This window comes from Bacillus rossius, chromosome 15, assembly GCF_032445375.1.
Source record: "Bacillus rossius redtenbacheri isolate Brsri chromosome 15, Brsri_v3, whole genome shotgun sequence".
In the NCBI taxonomy this organism is placed as follows: Eukaryota; Metazoa; Arthropoda; class Insecta; order Phasmatodea; family Bacillidae; genus Bacillus; species Bacillus rossius.
In genome coordinates, this window is record NC_086342.1 from 47838630 (window position 1) to 47863670 (window position 25041).

General features: G+C 38.9%; 1 protein-coding gene across 2 annotated transcripts in view; it reads left to right on the forward strand.

The window, feature by feature from the left end:
- Positions 1-25041, forward strand: part of LOC134539593 (uncharacterized) — a 52865-nt gene extending 27824 nt beyond the window's left edge. The window contains exons 2-5 of one of the 2 annotated variants that reach the window (XM_063381758.1): positions 8726-8979; positions 11655-11795; positions 16042-16199; positions 24628-25041. In XM_063381758.1, coding sequence (XP_063237828.1) covers positions 8788-8979; positions 11655-11795; positions 16042-16199; positions 24628-24808 — 672 coding nt within the window. In that variant the 5' untranslated portion in view covers positions 8726-8787 and the 3' untranslated portion in view covers positions 24809-25041. Of the gene's footprint in view, positions 1-8725; positions 8980-11654; positions 11796-15867; positions 15919-16041; positions 16200-24627 lie in introns of those variants that run through there. The other variant, XR_010076337.1, reaches the window with a different exon arrangement.

Below are 25041 nucleotides of genomic sequence, written 5' to 3' on the forward strand. Positions count from 1 at the left end.
CTTTTCATCTTAAATAGTGGTGATCTCTGCAAGAAAAAGTGTTACAATGCAACGAAATATCAACTGGAATAACCTATAACAAGGTAACCTAGAATAATCTTGCTTGTAGTTGCAAAGTGTTTTGTGCTTGTAGAACTGCTTTGCATGCCAGTGTTTACACATGTGTACACAGCTAGGTGAAATAACATCTCACATGTATTTTGTCGAACACAGTTACTCTCATGTCTTCTTGCTAGATAATTACATAGCTCTTCACAGTAAATAGGGCGAGTCTAGGGCTTCCCAATATGTGTCAGTGTTAGTGGGTCAGTACCCAAATTGAAGAATACATTAGCCGTAAAATACTCAAATACATCATAAACAATTTATACCCATAATAGCTTCACTGGCTACTCAAAATCCCAGTGCGGGTGGCATGTCACTTCACCTCGTCACAGGACACTGGCGGGAATTATACTTCCGCTCTTACGCAAGGGTATACTCAACGGCTATATTACGCCTCTCCTGGCGTACCATATACATAACCACATAACACACTATAAACACGGGGATTATATGGCTCTTGTATTAGCCATCACATACAGACTGCTCTCAGCTGTTACTCCAGCTTACTCGCTCACATGACAATGAGGTAAACATTAACTAGTGCACCGACCAATATTTAATTTGCAGTTGTAGGGTTCTTATATTCCCTCAGCTGTGCAATGTTGTAGCGGCCTATTGACTGGCCTGTTGATGGCTCGGCTAAAGCATAACAATTTTCATGAGTGGATCCAGTTATAACATATGGGCCATCAAAGAATAAAAACAATTTCTTGGTAACATTTTCCCAAGCTCTGCTCACTGGATTAGTTTTCTTGAGCACTAGGTCACCAATTTTGAAGGTTGCTAATTTTGATGCGGGGTGCCTCCTCTTGCGGACTGCAGCTTCTGCTGTAAGTTTCTTTCTTATGAACTCCTCCACCTCTTCACCAGTGGGTAAATTTTTCTCCTCTTGCTCTTGACTCAGTCGGGGCAGGTAGATAGGGTTGATCGCCTCGGACCTATCCAAACTCATGGCTTCGTGTGGGATGACTCCTATTGAACTGTGTACTGTATAATTTATTACACATTCTACATATGGTAGGATTGCTGTGACTTGTGACATAATATACGTAATAGACCTCCAATAGTTTTCATCAATCTCTCGACGGGATTGCTTTGAGGGTGGCGTACAGAAATGGTAGTGGGGGTAACGCCTAACTTGCGTACGCCCTGCTGCCACACTTCACTAGTAAACTGTGTACCCTTATCTGAGAGTACCATCTTTGGCATCCCAATTTCCTCAGTAAATAATTTTAATTTACCCATAACTGCTTTTGCAATGGGATTTACAATAGCGTACAGCCTTGTGAATTTTGTGAATATGTCTTGAATCACAAATATATATTTTGCCCCTCCTTTGGACTGGGGTAGTGGGCCAAATAAATCCACTGACAATAACTCTAGTGGTGCCTTGGGGAGAATAGGCTGTATCTCTCCATGCAGATGTTCTTTAGGTGATTTTGACTTTTGACAAAGATCACATGCTCTAGTGACTTGTATGATAAAGCGAGGCATATTGGGCCAATATACTTGCCTCCTTAAAGCTTCCGTTAGCTTCTTGCTTCCAGCATGCCCAAGTGCAACATGCACTTCCCATGTGACTTGCTGTCTCATGCTGATTGGAATTACTGGCTTCCATGCATCTTCATATAGATATTTCTTTCTTGAGTGTGCAAATAATATTCCTTCAGGGGATCTGCAAAAATATTGGTGGATCTTGTGTTCCGCTGGGTGACTGGTCAGCTGTTTAACAGTGTCTTGGCAGAATTTGTCCTCCTGCTGCTTGGCTTGCAGGTCCTTTAGTAGTTCTTGGAGCTTTGGGTTGGATTTCAAAACATTTGCTGCTGTTAATGCTACTAGGAATTCCTTCTGGTGGGCGGGGCTATGTTATCTTGAATTTCTTCAAGGCGGCTCAGATAATCAGCTGTTGTGTTAGATGACCCCTTGATGTGCTGAATCTGTACATCATACTCTTGCAGCAATAAAAACCATCTTGTAAGTCTGCTCCCAAACAACTTCCCAGCCTTCAGACAAGTTAAGGCCTGGTGATCAGTTAGCAGCTTAATGGTTTCACCTAGTAGTATGTCACGGTACTTCTGAAGAGCCCACACTATAGCTAATGCTTCACGTTCAGTCACAGTGTAATTCCTTTCAGCTGGACTTAATGTTCTGCTGGCCATTGCCACTGTTTTTTCCACTCCTAGGTGTTCCTGTGCAAGTTTGCATCCTAGGGCAGTATTAGATGCATCTGTGTACAGCAGAAATTCTTTTCCTTGAACAGGATGGTATATTACATGCTCTTCCAGGAATAGGTTTTTCAAACTTCTGAAGGCTTGGTCATGCTCTTCAGTCCACTTCCATACATGATCTTTCTTAAGGAGCTGGAACAAAGGTACTGCACACTGGGCTACCTTATTAGAATAATTTCGGTAGAAACCAACTATGCCTAAGAAGGCTCTTAGTTGTCTCACATTCCTGGGTGTGGGGAAATCTTGAATAATCTGGAGTTTCTCTGGAGCTGTCTTAATTCCTTCTGGAGTAAGGATATGCCCTAAGAATGGCAGTTCTTCCCTACAAAATTTTGACTTGCGTATTTTTACTGTCATACCTGCACCTTGTAATTTATGTAACACAGTAGCAATGTGTTGCAGGTGTTTCTCAAAAGTGACAGATGTTATCAAAATATCATCCACATATGCTCTGGCAAATCCTTTGCACTCAGGCCCTAGAGTAGTGTCAAGGCACCTTGTGAAATCTGCTACAGCGTTGCAGAGTCCAAACGGCATCACAGTAAAAACGTACTGTTGATTGTGGAATAGGAAAGCAGTGTATTTACATGACTCAGGCTCAAGTGGAATCTGCCAGTAACCAGATGACAGATCCATGGTGGTTAAATATTTGACACCTTGGTACAGCCTCAGAATTTCAGATGTCTGTACCGGGCTCTCCCTGTCCTTGATGGTTATTTTGTTTAACTCTCTTGCGTCAAGACAGAGTCTCACAGTCCCATCTTTCTTTCCAACGCAGACAATAGGGTTGGTATAAGGGCTAGCCTCCCTTCTCACAACATGCCAGTCTATCATGAGCTGCAAATATGCAGTAGCCTCTTGTATGTATTTAGCTGGAACAGGGTAGGACTTCCTATGAAAAGGTGCATTCTCTTGTGTCTTGATTTGTGCCTGATAAAATTTATTTCTCCCTGGTTTATCCGAAAATACATGCTGGAAATTTCTCAACACATTGAATAGCTGTTGCAGCTGAATGTGTGTGACAGTTCTGGAATCTTGAACTGACTGTCTGATGTCCTCAATGGTAGCTTGCCGCTGTTCGTTGGCTTGGTTGGTACACACTTGCTTGCACATAGGTGTGTTAATCAAAATGCCTATGAAGTTGTTTCGGACATGCCATTTGTCTGTTAATGACACCGGTGTAGGACTGTCACTAGGTTGTATAGTGCTTTTCCTGAAATCTATTACTATGCCGAACTGTGACAGAAAATCAGTTCCAATGATTAGTGGTTTTGCTAATCCCTTTACCACTAGTGCTGTCAACTCCTTGGGTTTTCCAAGTCCATATACTGTTATGAGCACTTGCCTGTTCACAATAGGACTGGCTCTAGAAGTAACACCAATAATTTTTATGGCAGGCACTGGAATTTTTGGTACCTTCATGCCAATGCGTTCTAGGAAACATACCAGCTCCTCACTGATACAGGTCACCTCTGCTCCACTGTCAATAAGTGCAGCCACTTCTTGCCCATATATGTTTAGGTTAATTTGTGGGCAGACCGTGTGAAATTGCGGTACTACGCCCTCGTCGGTCTCTTTGTACAAAAATTCCCTTTCATTATCTCTCATCATTACGGTACACATAAATTTGTGGTAGCTTATACAACTATAAATACATGTCACATTATTCACCCCTGAGTCTGGAGGTCGGGTTTCGGTGCGGGGCGATCCTACAGAAACCCTTTCTAGTTTAACGTGCCCTTTGACACTCGCGCATCCTGCGAGTATGGCACATTTCTGTTGTTGTACCATGTACTGGTACCAGCTGCTTCCTGTACTGCGGACTTAAACTCTGCCGCAACAGGGTTTTCCAGTAGATAGCGTGGACGTGCTCCATGCTGATTGGTCATTCCAGGTGTTTGGCTCTGGCGAAACGTCCTGTTGGGCGACGCCGGTTGCTCAGACGGGTGGCTGTAGTGGGGCTTGCCTCCACCGCTGTCTGTCGTCTTGGGACTTCGGTAGTATGGCAGGCGGGAATCTTCACGCTGGTCGTGGTATTGTCTCTCCTTCATCCTACGGTGCTGGTTGTAGTGGTATTCTCTTTCGTCATCGGATGAGGCACGACGACTGTAGTTGTGAGACTCCCTGGGTGGCCGTTGCTCCAGCGAGTATGACCGCCTTCTCTCTTCATACCGGGCACTCTTCCTGGCTCGTTCTGCCCCCTCTTCACCGCTGTGGTATCCTCTGTTGCTGGGCCACCAGGTACGCTTCCTGTTGTAGTGTGCCCCTTTGTATCGGTTGTGGTAGGGCCCACCGTTACCACAAGGTGCTTCTCCCCTTGCTTGCCAGCTCATGTAGTTTACTGCGGCCTGACGCTCTGGTTTCTGTTTACCCTCACGTCCTTGCCAGTAAGGGTTGACCTGGTGCTGCTTCTGGTGAGGTGGTGCTTGGTCTGCCTCCTCTGTCCTGGGTGCCACTCGATCCAGTTTCTCGAGCTTATCGTAGTTTAGCAGCCGGTCATGGAACTCAGTGACATCACGATAGTGCAAGCCAGACAACTGCTTCTGGTATTTCAGAGGCAGCTGTGTCAACATGGCAGCCACAAACTCCTCATCGGTCATAGGGAGGTCCAAATATCTTGTTTTGTCATACATGTTAGACAAGTGTGCCTCCAGAGATGTGCCCTTCCTTGGGTCGTATTTCTCTGTGTGAAGTTGTGCCCTCAGATTACTCTAGATTCTGATGTTCCAGAACTGCAACCTGAACAGCTCCTTAAATTGGGTGAAACTGTGGGTGTTGGTGCTGGTCAGCTCCCACCAATAGAATGCTTGACCCTTTAACGCGTTGTTCAAACATTTCAGAACCTCTACGTCGGTGAGGTTAAACATGGTCACATATTCCTCGAATTTTCTGAGGAACCTCATAGGACTTTCATTTGCTCTGCCTGCGAATGTAGGCATGGCCTCTGCCCACAGCTTTGCTGGATGGTGCATCAGAGCTACCGGGTCCAGATGGCGCTCTGTTGATGTTGTAGTTACCCTAGGTTCAACTGCTGCCCTAGTCTCTACAGTCTGCCTGGGTAGTGAATCAGCAGGTTGTATGTCATAACTGCACCCTGGGGTGCTGTACGGCTGTCTATCTGTACATGTAGGTGGCACTTCAGTTGCTTCTCGATGGGTACTACCAGTTGTGTCAGGTGTACGACTCTGACTTACAGTCAGATTCTGCAGGCAATCTCGTAGGCTAGAGGTCGCCACCTCTATGTCCTCCAGCCTGACCTCAAGTAGTCGAGTCTGTCCATGCAGCTCGTCCCTCATGCTGACTTGACTGCGCTGGCAAAACTCTCTCAGACCATGTTGTTCTAGGGTCACATTCTCACGAATGGTTAGTAGTTGTGTTTCCAACTCTCCTACCCGCTCGACTGTCTGAGTCACCTTCTCCACTACTTGGTTAATTTCCCTCTGTTGTTGCACTAGCTTCTCCTCTATGCTACGTTCCAGACTTTGTACACTGGAACAAGTGAGGTCTAGTTTTGTCTCCATCTGCTCTGCCTGCTTGGAGAGTTGAGACATTATTCGATTCTCAGACTGTTCGGTTTGTGTTGTGAGTTGGGACATTATCCTATTTTCAGACTGCTCTGTTTGTTTTGTGAGCTGTGCAGTGTGTTCTGCCTGTTTGGCGAGCTGTTGTAACACCTGTTGTAGCATTAGTGTCATGTCAGGACTCGATGTGGATGTTCCCGGTGCAGTTGTTGTTTTGTCCTGTTCTGGTGTTACCCCTCCTGTGGGAAGAGGTGACACTGGCCGCCCTAACCTCTCACGATGCTGCGTGTGTGAGTGTGTAGGTACATTCATTATTATTGTCTCTGGCGAATTACAGTCCTCCATGGCCGACGATGTGTCACTGTCAGAGCTGTGAGTCGCGGGACACTCTTCACACGTACTGTGTCAGACCTCTAACAAACTACAATTGACAATCACAACAAAAATCCTGCTTACTTGACAGTTCAATGAAATACTTGTTTGTATGTAAACAAACCTATTAGCTTTGATACAAACAAATCGGGCCCCACTAAATGGGTTGCCACTTTCTGTAGTTGTACTACTGCTGCTAAATTTCTTCGGTGTGTTGGGCTCCACGTTGTGGTAGCCACTCTTCTGTAGTACTGCTATATATATGCTATATACATAGATAACGTGTGGTGTTGTTAGGTAGAAACAAAATATAATTGTCACTTCCTGAATATAGTCTATGGACGTAGGAATGGTGTTATTTATTTATCAGAGTTTAAATCATAAATAATTTTCTTTGGATATTTATGGCTCTGTAAACATAAGTTCAATAAAATTCAAATATGGGCGCCACCCTTATGCACAAACTAAAATTCCTTAATAGGTCAAAATTAATGAAGTATAGTACATAAGGGAAAAAGTGAAATATTCTCACACTTTAAAATCTTCACAAGACATGAGAATAGACAACAGACGACTGGAAACTATAAGGGACACATACACATACACTGTAAAATGACAACAAAGAAACATATGATTAACACCAATATTCTTTAATCAAATAAATATATATATATTAGTTTCCAGTTGGTCCAGTGGTATGCTATTCATATGTTCTAAAATTGCTGGATTTAGGTTGCACACAAGATAGCATAAAAACAAAAGTTCATATAGTTCCAAAATAATAATGTCTGTTGCAATCTCAATTTATAATCGAAAGTTTTGCGTGAGAAAATAATATTTACTTGTAGTGTTGTTTATTAAAGTTGATTTTTATATTCCGCGGCTAAACTCAATAAATAATTGCGGTAGAGCATCTAGAGACATCTGTCTCAGTTCACCTCTAGGTGTTTGAACAAAGTCAAGTACAGAAACAGGATGCGTGATTGTTTTATAAAATGTTTATCTCAAAAGGTCCATTAACGCGCTCAACAATGAAATTTAATATTTAAAAGTCCGTCGGCATTATTAAGATGTATGTAGGTAGAAAACTGTTACATTAACATAGCATCATGATTCGGCTGTTTACTCACGGTAAATCACACCTGAATACACGTCAGTTATGACGTGCCCTAATTAAATAACATGTACTTTAGTCTTGATCTACCCAGCTATTTATATTCGTTGATTTTTAAGGGGATTTAAACCCAGGCTATGTAGCCATCTTCGCCATTAATTCAAGACTCGTTACCGTTAATTCTGTAGTGACGCTTATCTTAAGTAACACCGCAGCTGATTGGCTGAATCACTAAGATTGTTGACTTAATTACACGTTCAAAATCACTCACAGACAATTAACAAAACAAATTAATACATCAAAATGCCTTAAAATTAAAATAGGATTTTCCAACAATGGAAATTCTGTTTTACAAATTATAAATAAAAAGTTCAATTTGCCGTTTTAAGTCCAATGTTCCCTAGAGGAGTCTTGTTAATTGAGCTTCGGCGTCATTCAGATTACGCCATAGAGAATGGTACTTGCAGATACGTCCAAATACATAATCATAGAACAAAACATCAAATGTCAATAAATAATAAGAATTAAAAATATTATTTAAATAAAACAAAACACTTTCTGTGCGTAGGACAGTCATGTTTCAGCACAATACAAAACATTATTGCATATGTATGAGTGCGATGACATTAAGGTGCGTTAGACTGTTTGGTGTGGAACCGTGCCTGAAGCTATTGCGTCCGAAAAAAAAAAATACTACGAATGGCCGCAACGATTTATAATATTTAACACGGGATGTCCGATACTGGGATCGCTTAGTAGTGTGTATATGTATTTCATAAATAAATTCAACAGGTCATAGGTTACCAAGGGACAGGCAACGTTTTCATGCTTCGGACTGTAAGAAGGGCCTTAAATTAAATTTTGTATCCCGAGCCTTGAAATTTTATATATATATATATATATATATATTGTAATAACAAACACGGATACAATTATTTATTTTTGCTCAAGTAAAACTTCATGGTTGTTATTTTCTTTATAAAACCAGTCCATAAAAATTACCTTTGTTCGTAAGCATTTACCTTGTTATCTGGTTGCATCATGACTGTTGGTGAGGAAACCTATCATTATTTATATAAACAACCGAGTTAAATGAGCAAATAAAGATTAAAAAATATTATTCATAAAATGCAACCATCTTAAATTAACGTTAGAAAATGAGCAAAGAAAGAGAAATATATTTATTAAAATGCGTCCATCATAAATAAACGTTAGAAAATGAGCAAAGAAAGAGAAAACGATTTATCATAAAATGCAACCATCATAAATAAACGTTAAGATAATGTAACGCAGCATTGTCTACTAGTTATCTCACTTTTTAAATGAATTCATAAATAAAAATTGCAAGTTCGCCGGATATAAATACGGGCTGTGTGCGGCATCAGGCACAGGAGCTCTCTGAAGCGGGGTTCCGGGTTCAACTCCTGCTGCCGGCCACTGCGTCACCATGCTGTCCTGCGCCGCAGTCCTGCTGCTCGCGGCCTTCACCGCCGCGGAGGGGTTCACACAGCCCCGGTCTACTTTCTCTGTGGACGCCGACGGCTACATAGAGGCACTGCTGACCGCCGCCGGCGACGCAATCAAGGCGGGAAACGTATCCGTCACGTACAAAGAGTACGTCGTGGAGTTCAGGCACAAGGTACCCGCAGCTTGGTAACAGCGCCGGGCATTGGTACACGCTTGTCTCGCCGTGCTCCAACTCCGAGCTCTTCCACTTCATTTCAATTCCCCGCGTATTCCCGCACTAATAATAATAATTATTATTTATTTCACCCTTTTTTTACACTATGTTAACAATATTCACTTAAGAAGCTTGGCTTCTGGGTTGTAGCCGTGTCCTTGGCAAAAAAAAATTGGTTGCCTGTAAAGTCGGTTTACGGACGATAGTTTAACGTGACAACGTCATAACAAAACATTGATGAAATGATTGCATACTTTTATGAATAAAATTGAATCATTTTTATTTTAATAATAAAAGAAAAAATACTTGAAATTATACTAGTAATCAGATATTTAAAACGCAAGAATAATTAACCTTTATTGCCGAAATTATTGTTGTAATAAGCAATGAAAACCACATTAACTTTTCACTTCACTTTATAAACAGTCGACGAAACAGTTCACGTGTAGATGACTTGTAATTAATTATAAAAATGGCGTTTAGCTATAAAGTTTAAATATTATTTTGAACAAGTTTTCATATAAATAAATTGTAATCAAATATCTATCATAAATTATAATCACCATAATTTTTTAGTCAATTGTAACATAACCTATTATTACTGCACTCGCCGACAGCTTAACGGAACACAGCGTAACGGAACAATGAGCGTAACGGGACACAGCGTAACGGAACAATGAGCGTAACGGGACACAGCGTAACGGAACAATGAGCGTAACGGGACACATCGTAACGGAACAATGTGCTTAACGGGACAATTATTCGTGCGTGCAGCCGGCGTTCATCGATTTATTAGACGTTGTCACGTCAAAAATTCACCGACGCTGCGGTCGAAATTGCATTCGCCATCATCAGGGGGTAGGTAGCTGCACCCTGATGATGGAGACTGCAATGTCGACCGAAACGTTGATCAATTACTCTCCAAGGACGCGGCAGCAACCCAGAAGCCAAGCTACTTCAGACAATGGCCGTGAAATCCTTGCGAACATTATTAATGTTCACTTGATTAATCAGGAAATTCAGTACTCACGAAAGAAAGCTTGTATGTGAGTGCATCTAGTTCACTTAAAATTGCATGCGGTATTTTTGACAAATGTAAGCATTTACAAACGGATAATAACTGAGAAATAAATACTTAAAATATAACCTAAGAAACCTTGCATCAGTTTTGTAGAGATGAAAGTTAAAAAAGAGCCATTTATTTAAATGGCATGGCTTAGTAAACGGCCGTTTGCCAATTTCTTTCTCATTGCCTGACTTGCATGGCATGTTCGTCTCTAGTGACGTAGAAAAAAATATAATAAGTATAAAACCATACAACCCTTAAATTTGTTTTTTGAGAGTTTTCCCAGCGTTATAAATAAACAGCCTTAAACACTGCACAAACTGAAAATAAATATTTATCTTATAATATTCAATATGATAGCAGCATGTCTACCTTCTGTGACATCAGTACTGTGAGAAAATAAAACTTTTATGGTGTTAAAAATAATCTGAGACAGAATAAAAATGGCAAGTGTGGTTTAAAATAATATGATGATATTTACAGTGCAAAATCTCTGTTGTAAGTTTATGTATAAAATTGAGATGTGGTTACAGAAGCACTGTTAGACTTTGTTAGCAAAAATTACAACACACACAAAAAAAATGTTTTAGTAAATATTGATGTAGCCTACACTGAAAGGTTATAATAAGTGACAAATTACATTTGCACAGTTTGTGAATTTTTGAATTGGTAAGTATCCAAAGAATACTAAGGGCAGAAAGGATTTATTCAAAATGGATGCTGACACGTATTCATAATAACTGTTATCTGTGACCTGAAACAATTATTATACATCACATGAATGTCTTGAATTGTACATTCTGACAAAGCAAAAATCACATCAATCAATAAAATAACATTTTAATTTACTTTTTTTTAACCTCTTTTACAAATTTTAATGTTAGTGACTAATACTAACGGCTGGCTCATATTAACCCAGGATATACTGCCTCAAAAATTATTAATTTATTTCCAGCTTTCTAGAAAAAAATATTTCAACTTACCAGTATTTAACTTAGAAATATAGTGATATTGTTTGTATGTTTTGTATGTATGAGTTTTCTAGACATTGTAGGATGTAAAAGTAAAAAAAATGGGGCGTGGCTGTGTCATGGACACGGCCGTGTGTTGTACGTGAATACGTGTACATAACAGGTAATATTTTTATTTAAACACCATATATATTCACTGTAACTATTTTACACTAATGTTTGATATATGCAATCGATAGATTTTTGACGAGAGCTGACGATTGAAACTCAAACGAACGTCGTAGCTTCTCCGAGTCAAAAGTTATACTAAATGGAAATCTCGAAACGCAGCAAAATGACCTCAAAATGGCGGTGCTTCCCCCTTCACCGCGCGCGATGCGTCTCAGTCCTCACTTAGCGTAACGAATTCTTTGATCCTGTAACTATCCAGCGGTGTAATTAAATTTTGGATGGAGATGATAGATATGTAGCTGCAACACCAAACTGTATCCCCCGATTTTGTTATCGTTCGTTTTTTTGAATTGCCTGCCACTATGGAATGACTTTTAAAGACGTATTCACGTCATGAATGTTTTCTTGTTTTTTTTTTGTTCCAGAAGCACAGTTACGTGCTGGAGCTGCCGCAGATAGGCCTGAGCTCCTCGTTCCCAGTCGTGTCGGTGCACGGCGACGTGTTGTGGTGGGGCGACTCCAGCGTCTTTCACGTCTACGCAGATGCCCTCCTGGGGAACCACACGGTGGGTCCAGACAGTCGCGTCTGATAAACAAGCTCGGTGGGAATTGTGGTGACTCACCTGGCGGTCGTTGGACGAAATCTGGTTCATATAACATCGTTTAACCTTTTTTGAAGTGATACTTCTAATGCGACTTCCAACAAGGTGGCGTTAAACGTTTAACGCTCCTGGGGAGGGGGAATATAAAGAGACAGAGAGAGAGAGTGAATGCTATTGTAAGGAACTAAGTAGAGAGTAAGAAAAAAATAAAGATCCTGACAGTTTGTAGTGTCACCATATTTGTTTCAATTTTCAATACCGTTTTTGTATATTACAATTTATATTGCAGAAAACAATCATGTTTCATAGACACATAAATAGTGAGTGTGTGTCATTCCTCTATGTCCACGAGGTCTCGCCGCGTATATTTTCTCCTTGGGGCGAACCCGTCCGCTTAATTAAATAAACAGCTTTTATCGTTGAATGATTTCATGATTTATTTCATGAAAATCTGCTCTCATAAAAAAAATTAGTTAGATAGACATTCAATAGGTGTCTTTCTCTCACTCTCTCTCTCTCTCTCTCTCTCTCGGAAATCAATCTATGAATCGTTACAAATTTATTTCCTTTATTTTTTTAGTTTGATTTGGTACAAAATGATTTCATTAAAAATCAAATTCTACCCCTTCCTATTTTCATTTCCACTTTACGAAGTTTCACTTCTTACGCGCGGAGGGACTCCACGCACTATTTTTGCATGCAATTAAAAATTATTTTTTAATGATGCCAAAGAAGTATAACTTTTCACGCGCGTACCTAAGTACACGCACCCATTTTTTTTCTTCATATCGCTGCACCACTCACAAACCCCAATTCAGCTGCCTTGATTGTCGTCTGCGACATTAACTAACCTTTTTTCCTAAGGTATTGAAAGTGCATAACTTTAAGGTTGGCATATGGCCATCATCTAATACAAACTTGTCTTCTTGAATTCCAAAGCAAAACATATAAAATGTGAGGACATGTCTGATTGGCGTGGCGCAGCAAATAAGGCATGGTATTAGACAAGTACCTTTGAATGAAATATGCATTATCTTTTATTTTCGAAATAATTCATTTAGGCACGTTTCTTCTTTTTTTGGAGTGAAACATCTTCGGGCGCAAAGGGAGTAAAATTCAAGGCCGAATTTTAATGCAACGTTTTCGTGCAACAATTTTGTGGAAAGATTATTTTTTTTTCCTAACCTAACTGAAACTAAGTGTATGTGGAAGGGTTCCGGGTTAGGTAGAGAGACTAAGTGCGTCTCAGGCCGAAGCCTATACGCTCTAATCATGCAGGGTGTTGAGGTAGCATGCATCATGTGCTAGGAGGGGGATTGGCGCCATGACTAACTTCCCTCACTGACTATCCTAGACTAAAAACTAGATAAGTTGGGCCCAGGCAAAACCTGCATAGACACAGGAAAAACCCTGGGCACTTACATGCGGGATGCAAAAATTTAATGCATTAATAACAAGCAGGTTGGTTACAGGAAACAGAAGGATGGTTCTGGAAGAAGAGTTGGGCAGAGTAGGTACTTATTACGGATTCCCACATTATTTTAATATTTTTGAAACGCTTACAAAATTATTTAAAATAAAGAACACAGTTATCTAATTTCTTATCTTACCTATTAGTTTATTAGTAGTTATGGTACGAACTAACTAAACCATACTACCAAATATCACTTTTCACCGCTGTTCCTACAGTAATTCATATGTGAAAATTTATAAGTAGAGCTTTAGTAAATACGGCAATTTCCGTTAACCAAATAAAGCCAAACTAATCCCATTTATTCTACCACAAGTGTGAAAATGATAATATTAATTTTAAATATAGATTTATATTTAATTTATATATATATCCTGACAAACAAACTGATTTACTGGATATTATATTTGACATTAAAATAAAATTATATTCACCTTAATTACAACTTAAGTTTAAGGTATGTTTGTTAATCATTGCCAATATCTTAAATTAAGTTCGATTGGAGTACTATATATATATAATTAAATGTTAAATTAAAAAAATATATAAATTTTTTACCTCTTATAAGTGGAATTTCAGCAAGACGTAAAAAAAGATAGGGTAAATTTATATGTTTATATAGCATACAAAATAACTTATTTTTCCCTTCATTTACTTCAGGGACATTAATTTATACCTACTATAATCCAACTGACTGTCTTTTTACCTCTTTTAGTCAAATATTGAAACAAGGTAAAGATATGCTATTAAATTATATAATGAAGATTTTTCTGCTTAGCTTCCTACCTACCACTTTATTTTCTAGTATATATGATTTATTACTATAAACATTTAACACTGTTTCACTACCTTTGGGGTCTAATTGCGAATAATGTTAACAGTACACAACATAACTAATTATTCATGATCATTTTCTTAATCCTCAAATGATTTTCTGGGAAAATGTGATATTTTACTGCAAAACCGCATCTACCCACTTTTCAAACCCTTTGCAGTCGAAGCTCGAAAAAAAAACATGCAAGATAACTAATTATATATGTATGTGATTTGAGATCAGTTTTTATCCCCCGTTTGATTAGCTTTGGAGATATCCTAGAAGTACAATTTAGCAAAATGCTAAAATTTGTAGTTGGTATTTTAATATGCTTATTATCGTTACCCACTATATTTTCTTATGCATGATTAGCTTCTAAGATTAAATCAGTTATTTTAATTACTTTTCCCTTATATGTCGCCACTTTAGAAGGGGGATTCTGAAATAACTTATAGCCTAGTGTTTTCTTTAGCCAAAGACATAACTAATCAAAACGTTTCATCAAAGTCATCCAATATATATCCAGTGATGCTGGAACAAACATTCAAACAAACACATCAACAGACAAACATAAAAAACTTCAATAACCATATTTTTAGGTTCTAAATAATGTTAATGGCAATTTACATTATTTTTTCCGTCATATCATCCAATCTGCAGACTTTTAAACCAAAACAATATTATTTTTATAATATACATTACACAAGAGCGGTAGAAATTATACTGTTTTATTTGCGAAGTGGTAGCGAAATTGAGTAATTATGTGCGTATAGTGAAATCTGTTTTTAAAATGTGAGCTAGTATTTCAACACTAGCCAGTGGTGTGTTACATCTAACCCCGGTAACGAGCAAATTCATTGGTAGAGACCGGAAAAATTCGCGGATTCATTTCACGACAGCCTGAAATTCAAATAGTTAAACCTTAGTGCTGCCTCTGCTATTGGCTCACAACTCACCTGGATGACTCTGGGCCAGTGAGAAACACTCAACCGTAGCTGTATCGAATCACAGGCCGCTACGTTGGGAAATCTTCACAAGACAGCAGCCAATGAGAGGGTGGCATTTGACTGAGTGTACGTAGAACTATAAAGTTCATCCTAGAGGTCATGGAACCCGCGAATTTTTCGGTCCCTATTCATTGATTTTCATGCTGCAAATACATTTATAAAACGACACTTGGACACGAAATTTAACATAGAATTCTTTAAAATAATGTCGATCGTGTTAAATACACGTAAAATGTGTTTTCGACAAAAAAATTTTGGACGCGAATCACCCGTAGTTGCCGCAGCCGCCGCTAGTATGCGCTCTCGGAGCAGCCATGTCGACTATCGAATCATTCAATTTGAGGACCGAAATTTTAAAATATATAATGTAACAGCTCCGATAAAAGCGAAAAATTCCTGATAGAATCCTCAACCCCGGGTCTGGACCTGATTCCGTTCCTTGAATTCCATCGAATTCACAAACTAACTCCCCCCCCCCAAAAAAAAACTTAAATGTTACACATCAAAAATCGAAAGTAAGGTGTGTTAAAATAAACAAAAATGAAACATACATGATATGGATGTAAACAATTGCTTTACTTCAGACACCTTAATTTTAACTACTTTTAAATACGTTTAAGAAATGAGAATTTTTATGGTTTAAATTAAAGTAACGTATAACACGTTTAAATTATTAGTATAGATATCATTTATTTGTAACCACCCCCTTCCCTGAAAAGTAAACATGAAATAAGATGGCTGTCATTCAGTCCAACTAAACAAGTTTGATTGTTAAAATGAAATACTATTAACAATGTAAGATTATTTGCTAAACTTAATAACACTCTTCATTTAAGAACTTCTAGGTGTATTATATAAGTATTAGAAAGGTCTAAGAATTATTTTTAATGAAAACTAACAATAAAGTAATTTTTGTAGGTTTATTACAAGGGCAGAGTTGGGGTACCTGGAAACCTGACATCGATTACCATCAACATTACCAAGACCGACTACACGATGTCTACGTACAAGAAGTTTGTACAAAGTGGAAGTGCGTATGATCTCAAGGTGCACATCCTTGATGCGAAACGCTTTGGGTAAGTCGCCAAACGTAAAGGAACTAAGTGAAAACCATTTATCTATTTAAACCGCGAGGTCATTTGCAGTGACTGCATCACTGCACTGTTCTCTCCAGACATTTCAACACCACTGCATACCGCTGTAGATACTGCATACCGCTGCATATACTGCAGACCACTGAGTATACCGCATACCGATTCATATAGTGTATACCGCTTCATATACTGCACACCACTACAAATAAATACCGCAGCATATACTGCATACCGCTGCAGATACTGCAACTTGTGTAGGTTTCTATGATTTTGTGTCTATTTGCTTCATGCCTATGGGTTGTTATTATGTGGCCAATTTTACGTTTCTGTAGGATATAAAATAAAAAATGATGTAATGACAACTTAGCAGAAATTTGAAAGCCAGAGTTCAATGAAACTTCAAGCGAAACCTTTGATGTAGGAAATTTGTTGCCATAACAAATTACAAATTTAGTTGTAAAATGTTTTTAAAAATTATGTTATACATTCTCAACCAAATATTATTATGAGTAATTAATAATACGTACCCACGATTTAAGCCGTATACTGTCTGTGTTGTTGATAAAACCTTGTAGTTAACATCTGCATTTTATGTAAGTCAAGTATGTCCAGTAAGACTTATGAGTGGATATTTGCTAGGTGACACAAGATAGGCTAAGTTTTTATGTGTTTATGTTACACGGTTATGGACAGAGGCTTAGTGAAACTTTTCTTGACACTTATTAATGTATGTCAGGAGTTATGCTCTAGCTTCCAATCCTCGCCACATGAACGCGACATATCAACAATCGCGGCCAACGAAGATACAAAAACAATTACTTGGCTTTCTATGATTGATAGAGTAAAGTATCTCATTTATTTAAAAAAGTAACAATTTTATTACGATTTTATAGCAGAAGAAATTTGCAATGAATCCTATGAAACATTAATTTTTCTACATGTGAATATAATGTATTTTTAAAAAAAAATATGCATTGTAATACTACGGTATTATCAGACTAACTGAAACTGTTTATTATTGTTTTACGTTCGAGGTTAATACCGCTTCCCGATACTTTCGGTAGTGTTTTGTTTTGTTCCACGCATGGCGGCGCGCGCATCTCGTGCTGTGTCGTCATGACAACTGCTAAAATAAATAATCGCGCGGCGTTCGGAACAGCTTTAACGAGCCTATGCTTGATTGATATTGACATTTCATTGGCTTCATTAAAAAGGACGCTAACGTGTCGCGGCCGTGATTGGCCCTTTTCAATTAACAATTTAATTTCGGCAAGAGAGAAGAGAAAGAGTGGAAAATGACGCCATTTAGTGCGTGTGGTAGTGTATTCCCTCTGGGAATATTTCGTTCGTGGCGATGCTAATTTCGGCGTTATTGATCTGGAAATTACGTCAAAATACTGGGCAATGTTAATTGACGCCCTGTAATTGAATGCAGAAGAATCGCATTCAATTCACGTGAGTGACGAAGTATTTTACGAACGACTTTAATCATCCCGAGTTAAGGTATGGTCTGCATCATCGCTATATATTAAAATTGGCGTAAATTTTACCGTCAACGTAAACGAACTGTAATTTTATAAACTTTGGATTATTATAAAATTAGTAGAACATTGACTTTCGGCGATTAACAGCAAATTTACTCACATTAGCACAAACTATATGTACACAAGTCCAGAAGTCTTTTGGTTAGGCGTTTCATGCTCGAGCAAGCCGGAGCAAAACCCCAAAACTTTTACTCAGTGAACAATTTCAGGAACTTTATTTATTTTGTATTTTATTCAAGAGTCATGTTATCTACGACATCCCATAGACTTTATTTAATATTTGTTTGTTTGGTTATTATTTCCATGACTCGAGGTTTCTCATTATGATTAAAACAATAAAATAAGTTTTTGTGTTATTTTTGTTGTTAATTCTTGATGACCTCTGGCGCCCTAGTATTAAGTCCTGGAATAACGTTCTGAGTAATTAAAAATGGAAAATCTTAGTTTCATCACGTACACGTTTGTGTACAGAAGGGAATAAGAGACACAACATTTTTTTCTGGCGCACGAACTGTGGGGCCGATAGTGTGCATATTTGTATTGTGTTCTTATGTTGTAAGTTATAAGTAAATATGGAAACTAGGGGAAGGAGTAGACGTGTCAGTCAGGACAGCTCCAGGGACAGCAGTGTGGAGTCTACACACTCTGTAGATGTGTCTGTTCCCACATCACCTAGCCAAGTACCTAACACAGATTTTGTTACCCCAGTAACACAGGCTGGAGCGGCTAGAGTGGATGTGACACAACCCCAAGCTACCACCACACCACACACACACTTACCTGCATTGCCAGCTGCAGTAAGTAATGAAACAAGTGCTAGCTTGCTCATCATGCTGCAGAGCATGTGGCAGGAGGTGAAAGCTAACCACAAACAACAACAAGCTAGTTTAGAAAAACAGAGTGCTAAGTTAGAGGAGAGTCTCCAGGGCACTAGTGCTAGGTTAGAGGAGAATCTTCGACAGCAATTAGACAAACAACAACAAGAACAGAGTACTAGGCTAGAAGAACAAAATGCTAGGTTGGAGGAAAATCTCAATAGCACTAAAGATAGCATTAAACAACAACTGGAAGTCATAGATAGCACCCTTAAAAGTGAAATGGGTGAAGTAAAAAGTAGTGTGGCTGCTATTTCTGTGCGGTTGGCAGAACACGAAAGCTACACTGATACACAGTTGCAGCTAATACAACAGCAGTGCAGTAGTACTACAACTAGGTTAGCAACAGAGTTAAATACCCAGACCAGCCAGCTGAATGACAGGTTAAATCAATTAGCTGAGCAAGCTGCTCAGAACAGCTGTGGCCTGGAACAAATTCAATCCACATGCCAGACCATGATTGAAAATGTGGTAATCAATCACACCACAGACATGACGGAGCAGGTGGACACATTAGTAAAAAGGCAGACAGAGTTTTCGATGGACATAGAGCAGCAGGTAGGCAAGCTACAAGAGAAGGTATTGCAGTTGAGGGTAGACAATCTTACTCGAACTTCCAGTCACCATGTAGCATTGGCCCCAGCCCTGAACACCAATGCCAATGAAATCCTCAGTAGCTGTGATTCACCGCAAGTTGAGCAACCTGAGCTCCCAATCACACGCTCCAACCCCGCTAACACACACACCACCTTGGATCCCTTTGCAGTGATGCACCACCCGGCACGCCAATGGTCAGAGGCGATGCCTAGGTTCTCTGCCCATGAAGGAGAGAATCCAATGAGATTCCTTCGACGTTTCGAGGAATACGTTGACATGTTCAGGCTAAGTGATACTGAACGCCTGAAATGCATGGCAACTGCACTGAGGGACCATGCGTATTACTGGTGGGAGGTATTAAAAAGTACCATCACTTCCTACCAAGAATTCAAAAGCCATTTCAAACAGCAGTTTTGGAATGTGAAAATACAGGGAACATTGAGAGCACGCCTGCATACCGAGCGGTATGATAGCAAGAAGAACCGAACTCTGGAGACACACTTGTCTCAAATGTTCGAGAGGACGCGCTACCTCGAACCAGAGATGGGTGATATTGAGTTCATGGCGATGGTGACCTCCCAGCTACCCATCAAGTACCAAGTACATTTGACAGGGCGCAGCTTCCACAATATCACAGAGTTCCGCGAACAGGTCCTCGCTTTCGACCGGCTGGAGCGGCTGTCCAGGAACAACAATAGTGAGGTGGAGAAAGACCTCAAGCCAGCACATCAGAAGGCAGCACCACTCTACACACCCTGGCAGCGTGGTAACGATGGTGGCAAGGCCAACGTCCACTGCACGTCATGGCAGCCTGCGAAACAGTACCGGACAGGGAAGTGGAAGACCAGGAGGGAATTCCAACCTCAACATCAAGGAAACCACCAGCCGAAGAAACCCTACACCCACAACCAAAACCAGTGGTGGGGAAAGCATTACCGTCCTGAAGATCCAAATGGAAGGCCACCCAGGTGGGAGTACAGGAGTTACTCTAACCGTCAGCCGCCCAACAATATGCAACAGCATATGTTGCATCCCCCTGTAGCAGACACCGCTCCTGTGAATCAATCACCAGCGAGTTTCTCTACACTCAACCATCCTCCAACCACATCGTATCCCATGCAGCGAGGATATTTTGCTCGGCAGCAGCCGATCCCACCCAACTGCACAGGAACGCAGCCTCAGCAGACTGCGAATTGCAGCTACTCTCAAGCTGTAATTGAGGAGCATCAAAATAATTATGCTCAGTAAGGTTGTAGGTATTACCACCAACCTTATACCCGGAAGAGACACACCTGAACATGACATGGAGGGGCTAACAACAGAGAAGGAATAGAGGAAGAAATTGAAGAACTGGTACGAGACAAAGTAACAAGAGAAGCCGACCTTAGGAAGAAAAGGAAGCCAGCATCCAGGATCAGTAAATTCACTGTAGGAGACTTAGTTCTACGCCGTACAGCACCAACTAGTAACAAGTGGGCTCATCTAGCGAAGAAACTATTTTTATTGTACTCAGGTCCCTACAAAGTAGTAGCTGTGGAGAAATGTAACTGCTACACTCTACAGGACCCTGATACAGGAAAAATTGTAGGGAATTACAATTTGAGTCAGCTTAGGCCTTACAAAACACCTGTGGTGAATTAGAACACCAAATATGTACCATTATTACTTGTGTTATGCTAAAAACCATTGTATTGTTTATGTTGCTAAGGAAATTTAATTATATATATCCTCATGAGTTGATAGAGGTAATCCAGGTGTATAGGTACCTCATTGCTTCGATATGGTAATTTATATTCGAAGAATTAGGGTGTTTGTCAGTTGATGATTTTATTCCAACTGATATTTGTGCTTGGAGCATATGTGTTGCCTGAGCGTTGGTTTGGTACATTGTCCTAGAGAGACATACCAAATATTATGTACTGTGTGTACAGTTACTGTGTTGAGACACAGTTATTATCACCCTATTAGTCGAATTCGACCATATTAGCAATGGATATACACGTGAGTTTTAAATAATATTTGGCATAAGATGTGTACAAACACTATGTGACATATTACAATGTATAACTAATGCAACACACAACTAAATACTACATATAATTAATGGCCTAAAGATTAGTTGACTAATATCCTACTAAATGAACACACTTATTGGTATGAGTACTTACAGTTTGATCCAGGCTACTGCCTTGCCCCTACCTATGCTTCTTCATCGTCTAGTAGTTAATAATGCACTTTAATTGGGTTCCCACAGGACACCCGAAACTATAAGTGGATATCAACTTCATCTACACTCTTATGAATAGGATGTAAAAACACTCCACTTTATATTGAGAAAAGAAGAAATGAAAGATAAAGAATTTTAAAGAGTGTCTTTAATGAACAGCTTTAAAAACATAAACACTATACACTAGCACTCAATCAATAATATTTATCTTGAGGTTATTGTCATTATTTCATAGCTGAGAAGCAAATAATGTCTCTTCTTGTAAATAAGTGTAGCTATTGTATAACATGTGATGAAGGAAAATATTCACATATGATCATGTGAGAAGCATATTAAATATGCTAATATGTTATTGAAAGCACAATATTATTGACAAGTATCAATTAAGAAATTGAATGTAATTATTTACTAGGTGAGGATATTATGTTGATAACATCCATAAAATATATTTTATTTATTCATCACCTACAATAAAGGTAAACAATAACCTGTTGTTATTGAAAAGCACTATGCAATGTTATTGTTGCAAATACTGTTTATTTATGCATTACCTTATTATTTAACAGAGTTATTATGTGTTCAATTAATGTTTATATTTATTATTAAGTTGTTATGAATTATTAATTTTATGAGTTTGAGGAATCTCGAGTCATTTAATTTATGTTAGAGTAGGGGAGCAAGAGAAGAAGAGGGGTTAGTGATAGCATGAGGCACGATCACAGGACGCTGTATATTCATATCGCGCGAGTGATAAGAACTGTTATAGGACGTGTGATTAATGTGTGTGTGTCTTCTGATTGCCGACGAACTGAACGAGTTTTGTTGCGGTCCCCTTCGACACCGTCTGCAGCAGTAGATGCAGCTGCAGCAGCAGCAGCAGCAGCAGCAGCAGCAGTAGTCCAAGGCACATGTAGAGTCATGTGTTGGACATTTGACTCAGCAGCTCGTACCAGTTGGTACGACCCCAGCGAACACGCCGCAGACCCGGTGGGTCCGCATCAGCACGACACCACAGCATCCATCGTGATGTCATTGGTGACATCAGGTGATGCGATCATCGATGAACAGCACACTGGTCCAGCAGTCTTCACGACGTCGATCGCCTACAACAGGGTATTGTTGGCTGAACCGCCATCCCAGCACTGTGGTTTACACCGCAGTCGACCTCTCTGCTCAGCTGTCACTTACCATGTATGGAGATTGGTGAGCTGTCTTCTACATCCTTGCTTCGCCTAATCAGGTAACTGATACTCCACAACATGTAGACAGATCATGTTTACAAACAACAGTGCGACTGTCCAGCCTACGAAGAGTAGTGTCGTTTGGCAAGAGAATAACGTTTTTCAACTTTCATCGCAATGTTGCCAACTTGTGAAGTAACCAGTTCCAGTTATTTGTTTTAACGATCTAAATTGAATTTAACTTTTTGGACAGTGAAATATAAATTTATATCGGGAGCGGCACTGTAATACTACGGTATTATCAGACTAACTGAAACTGTTTATTATTGTTTTACGTTCGAGGTTAATACCGCTTCCCGATACTTTCGGTAGTGTTTTGTTTTGTTCCACGCATGGCGGCGCGCGCATCTCGTGCTGTGTCGTCATGACAACTGCTAAAATAAATAATCGCGCGGCGTTCGGAACAGCTTTAACGAGCCTATGCTTGATTGATATTGACATTTCATTGGCTTCATTAAAAAGGACGCTAACGTGTCGCGGCCGTGATTGGCCCTTTTCAATTAACAATTTAATTTCGGCAAGAGAGAAGAGAAAGAGTGGAAAATGACGCCATTTAGTGCGTGTGGTAGTGTATTCCCTCTGGGAATATTTCGTTCGTGGCGATGCTAATTTCGGCGTTATTGATCTGGAAATTACGTCAAAATACTGGGCAATGTTAATTGACGCCCTGTAATTGAATGCAGAAGAATCGCATTCAATTCACGTGAGTGACGAAGTATTTTACGAACGACTTTAATCATCCCGAGTTAAGGTATGGTCTGCATCATCGCTATATATTAAAATTGGCGTAAATTTTACCGTCAACGTAAACGAACTGTAATTTTATAAACTTTGGATTATTATAAAATTAGTAGAACATTGACTTTCGGCGATTAACAGCAAATTTACTCACATTAGCACAAACTATATGTACACAAGTCCAGAAGTCTTTTGGTTAGGCGTTTCATGCTCGAGCAAGCCGGAGCAAAACCCCAAAACTTTTACTCAGTGAACAATTTCAGGAACTTTATTTATTTTGTATTTTATTCAAGAGTCATGTTATCTACGACATCCCATAGACTTTATTTAATATTTGTTTGTTTGGTTATTATTTCCATGACTCGAGGTTTCTCATTATGATTAAAACAATAAAATAAGTTTTTTGTGTTATTTTGTTTTTAATTCTTGATGACCTCTGGCGCCCTAGTATTAAGTCCTGGAATAACGTTCTGAGTAATTAAAAATGGAAAATCTTAGTTTCATCACGTACACGTTTGTGTACAGCATCAGCAATATTATAAAGAATTTAATAAAAAAAATCATAGAAATATAATTTTTTTGATTACTTACAATATTAAGCTACATTTTAAATTATATAATACACAAATTAAATAAGAATAGGGCTTCATTTATTTCTGTAGTTCTTTCATGAATAATATTGAAGAAATGAGTTTTGACATTGCAGGGCGAGTCTATGTTTACAATTGTGGAACAATTTTGTATTAAATTGAATACTAAAACCTATGTAAAAAGTAAAAATGTGTAATAATGTGTATGTAAAACACTACTTAAGTCAAAAGAAAAAAAAATCATTTAAATGTGGCTTTTATATTTGATGTAAACAATATGATAATTTAATGAAATATAGTTTCAAACAATTTTTCATACAGTTATACATTTTAAAAACATAAATAATTCCTAAAAAAAAAGTAAACAGTAATATTTAATGAGAAATGTTTCTAGAACTAAAATTATTTTATATTGTTTTAAGTCAAGACTCTCAACTGATATCTAAAGAGTCACAAAATTACCTCAGCTATTAGATTATGATATATTGTTACTTATTAAAAACATATTTGCTCTGGTCTCTTCAAATACACATCGTCATTATGTCGAAGCTTATGAGATATTTGAAATGTTCTTGAATCAGTCGTATATTCTCCTCAGGCATCAGCACTACAACATATCCATTCCAAACGGCTCTGAAGACCTGGTGAAACGCGTGAGACACGTCATTGAAGAGTACAACTTGAAACGAAACAGAGACTACAGTCTTACCGCGCTCACAGACTATGTGCTGGCAGTCATGGATGATGTGGATATAGGCAAGTTCGTTACGTCCGGCTAAAGCTAACTGAAGAAAGGTGTGGGCCAAAACACGCAATTTTAATGGATTTTGAAACTAAATATGTTTACGTCAATTACATATTTTTTTAAAAAATTCAATTTTTAGTGACATATGTTAAAATTATAACTTTTTAAAAAAACATTGAAATATTTTTTTTTGACCATATGTAATCGAACTTTGGCTAATGTAATTTTCATTCCAAATAGTGAATAAATTATGTAACTGCATCATTA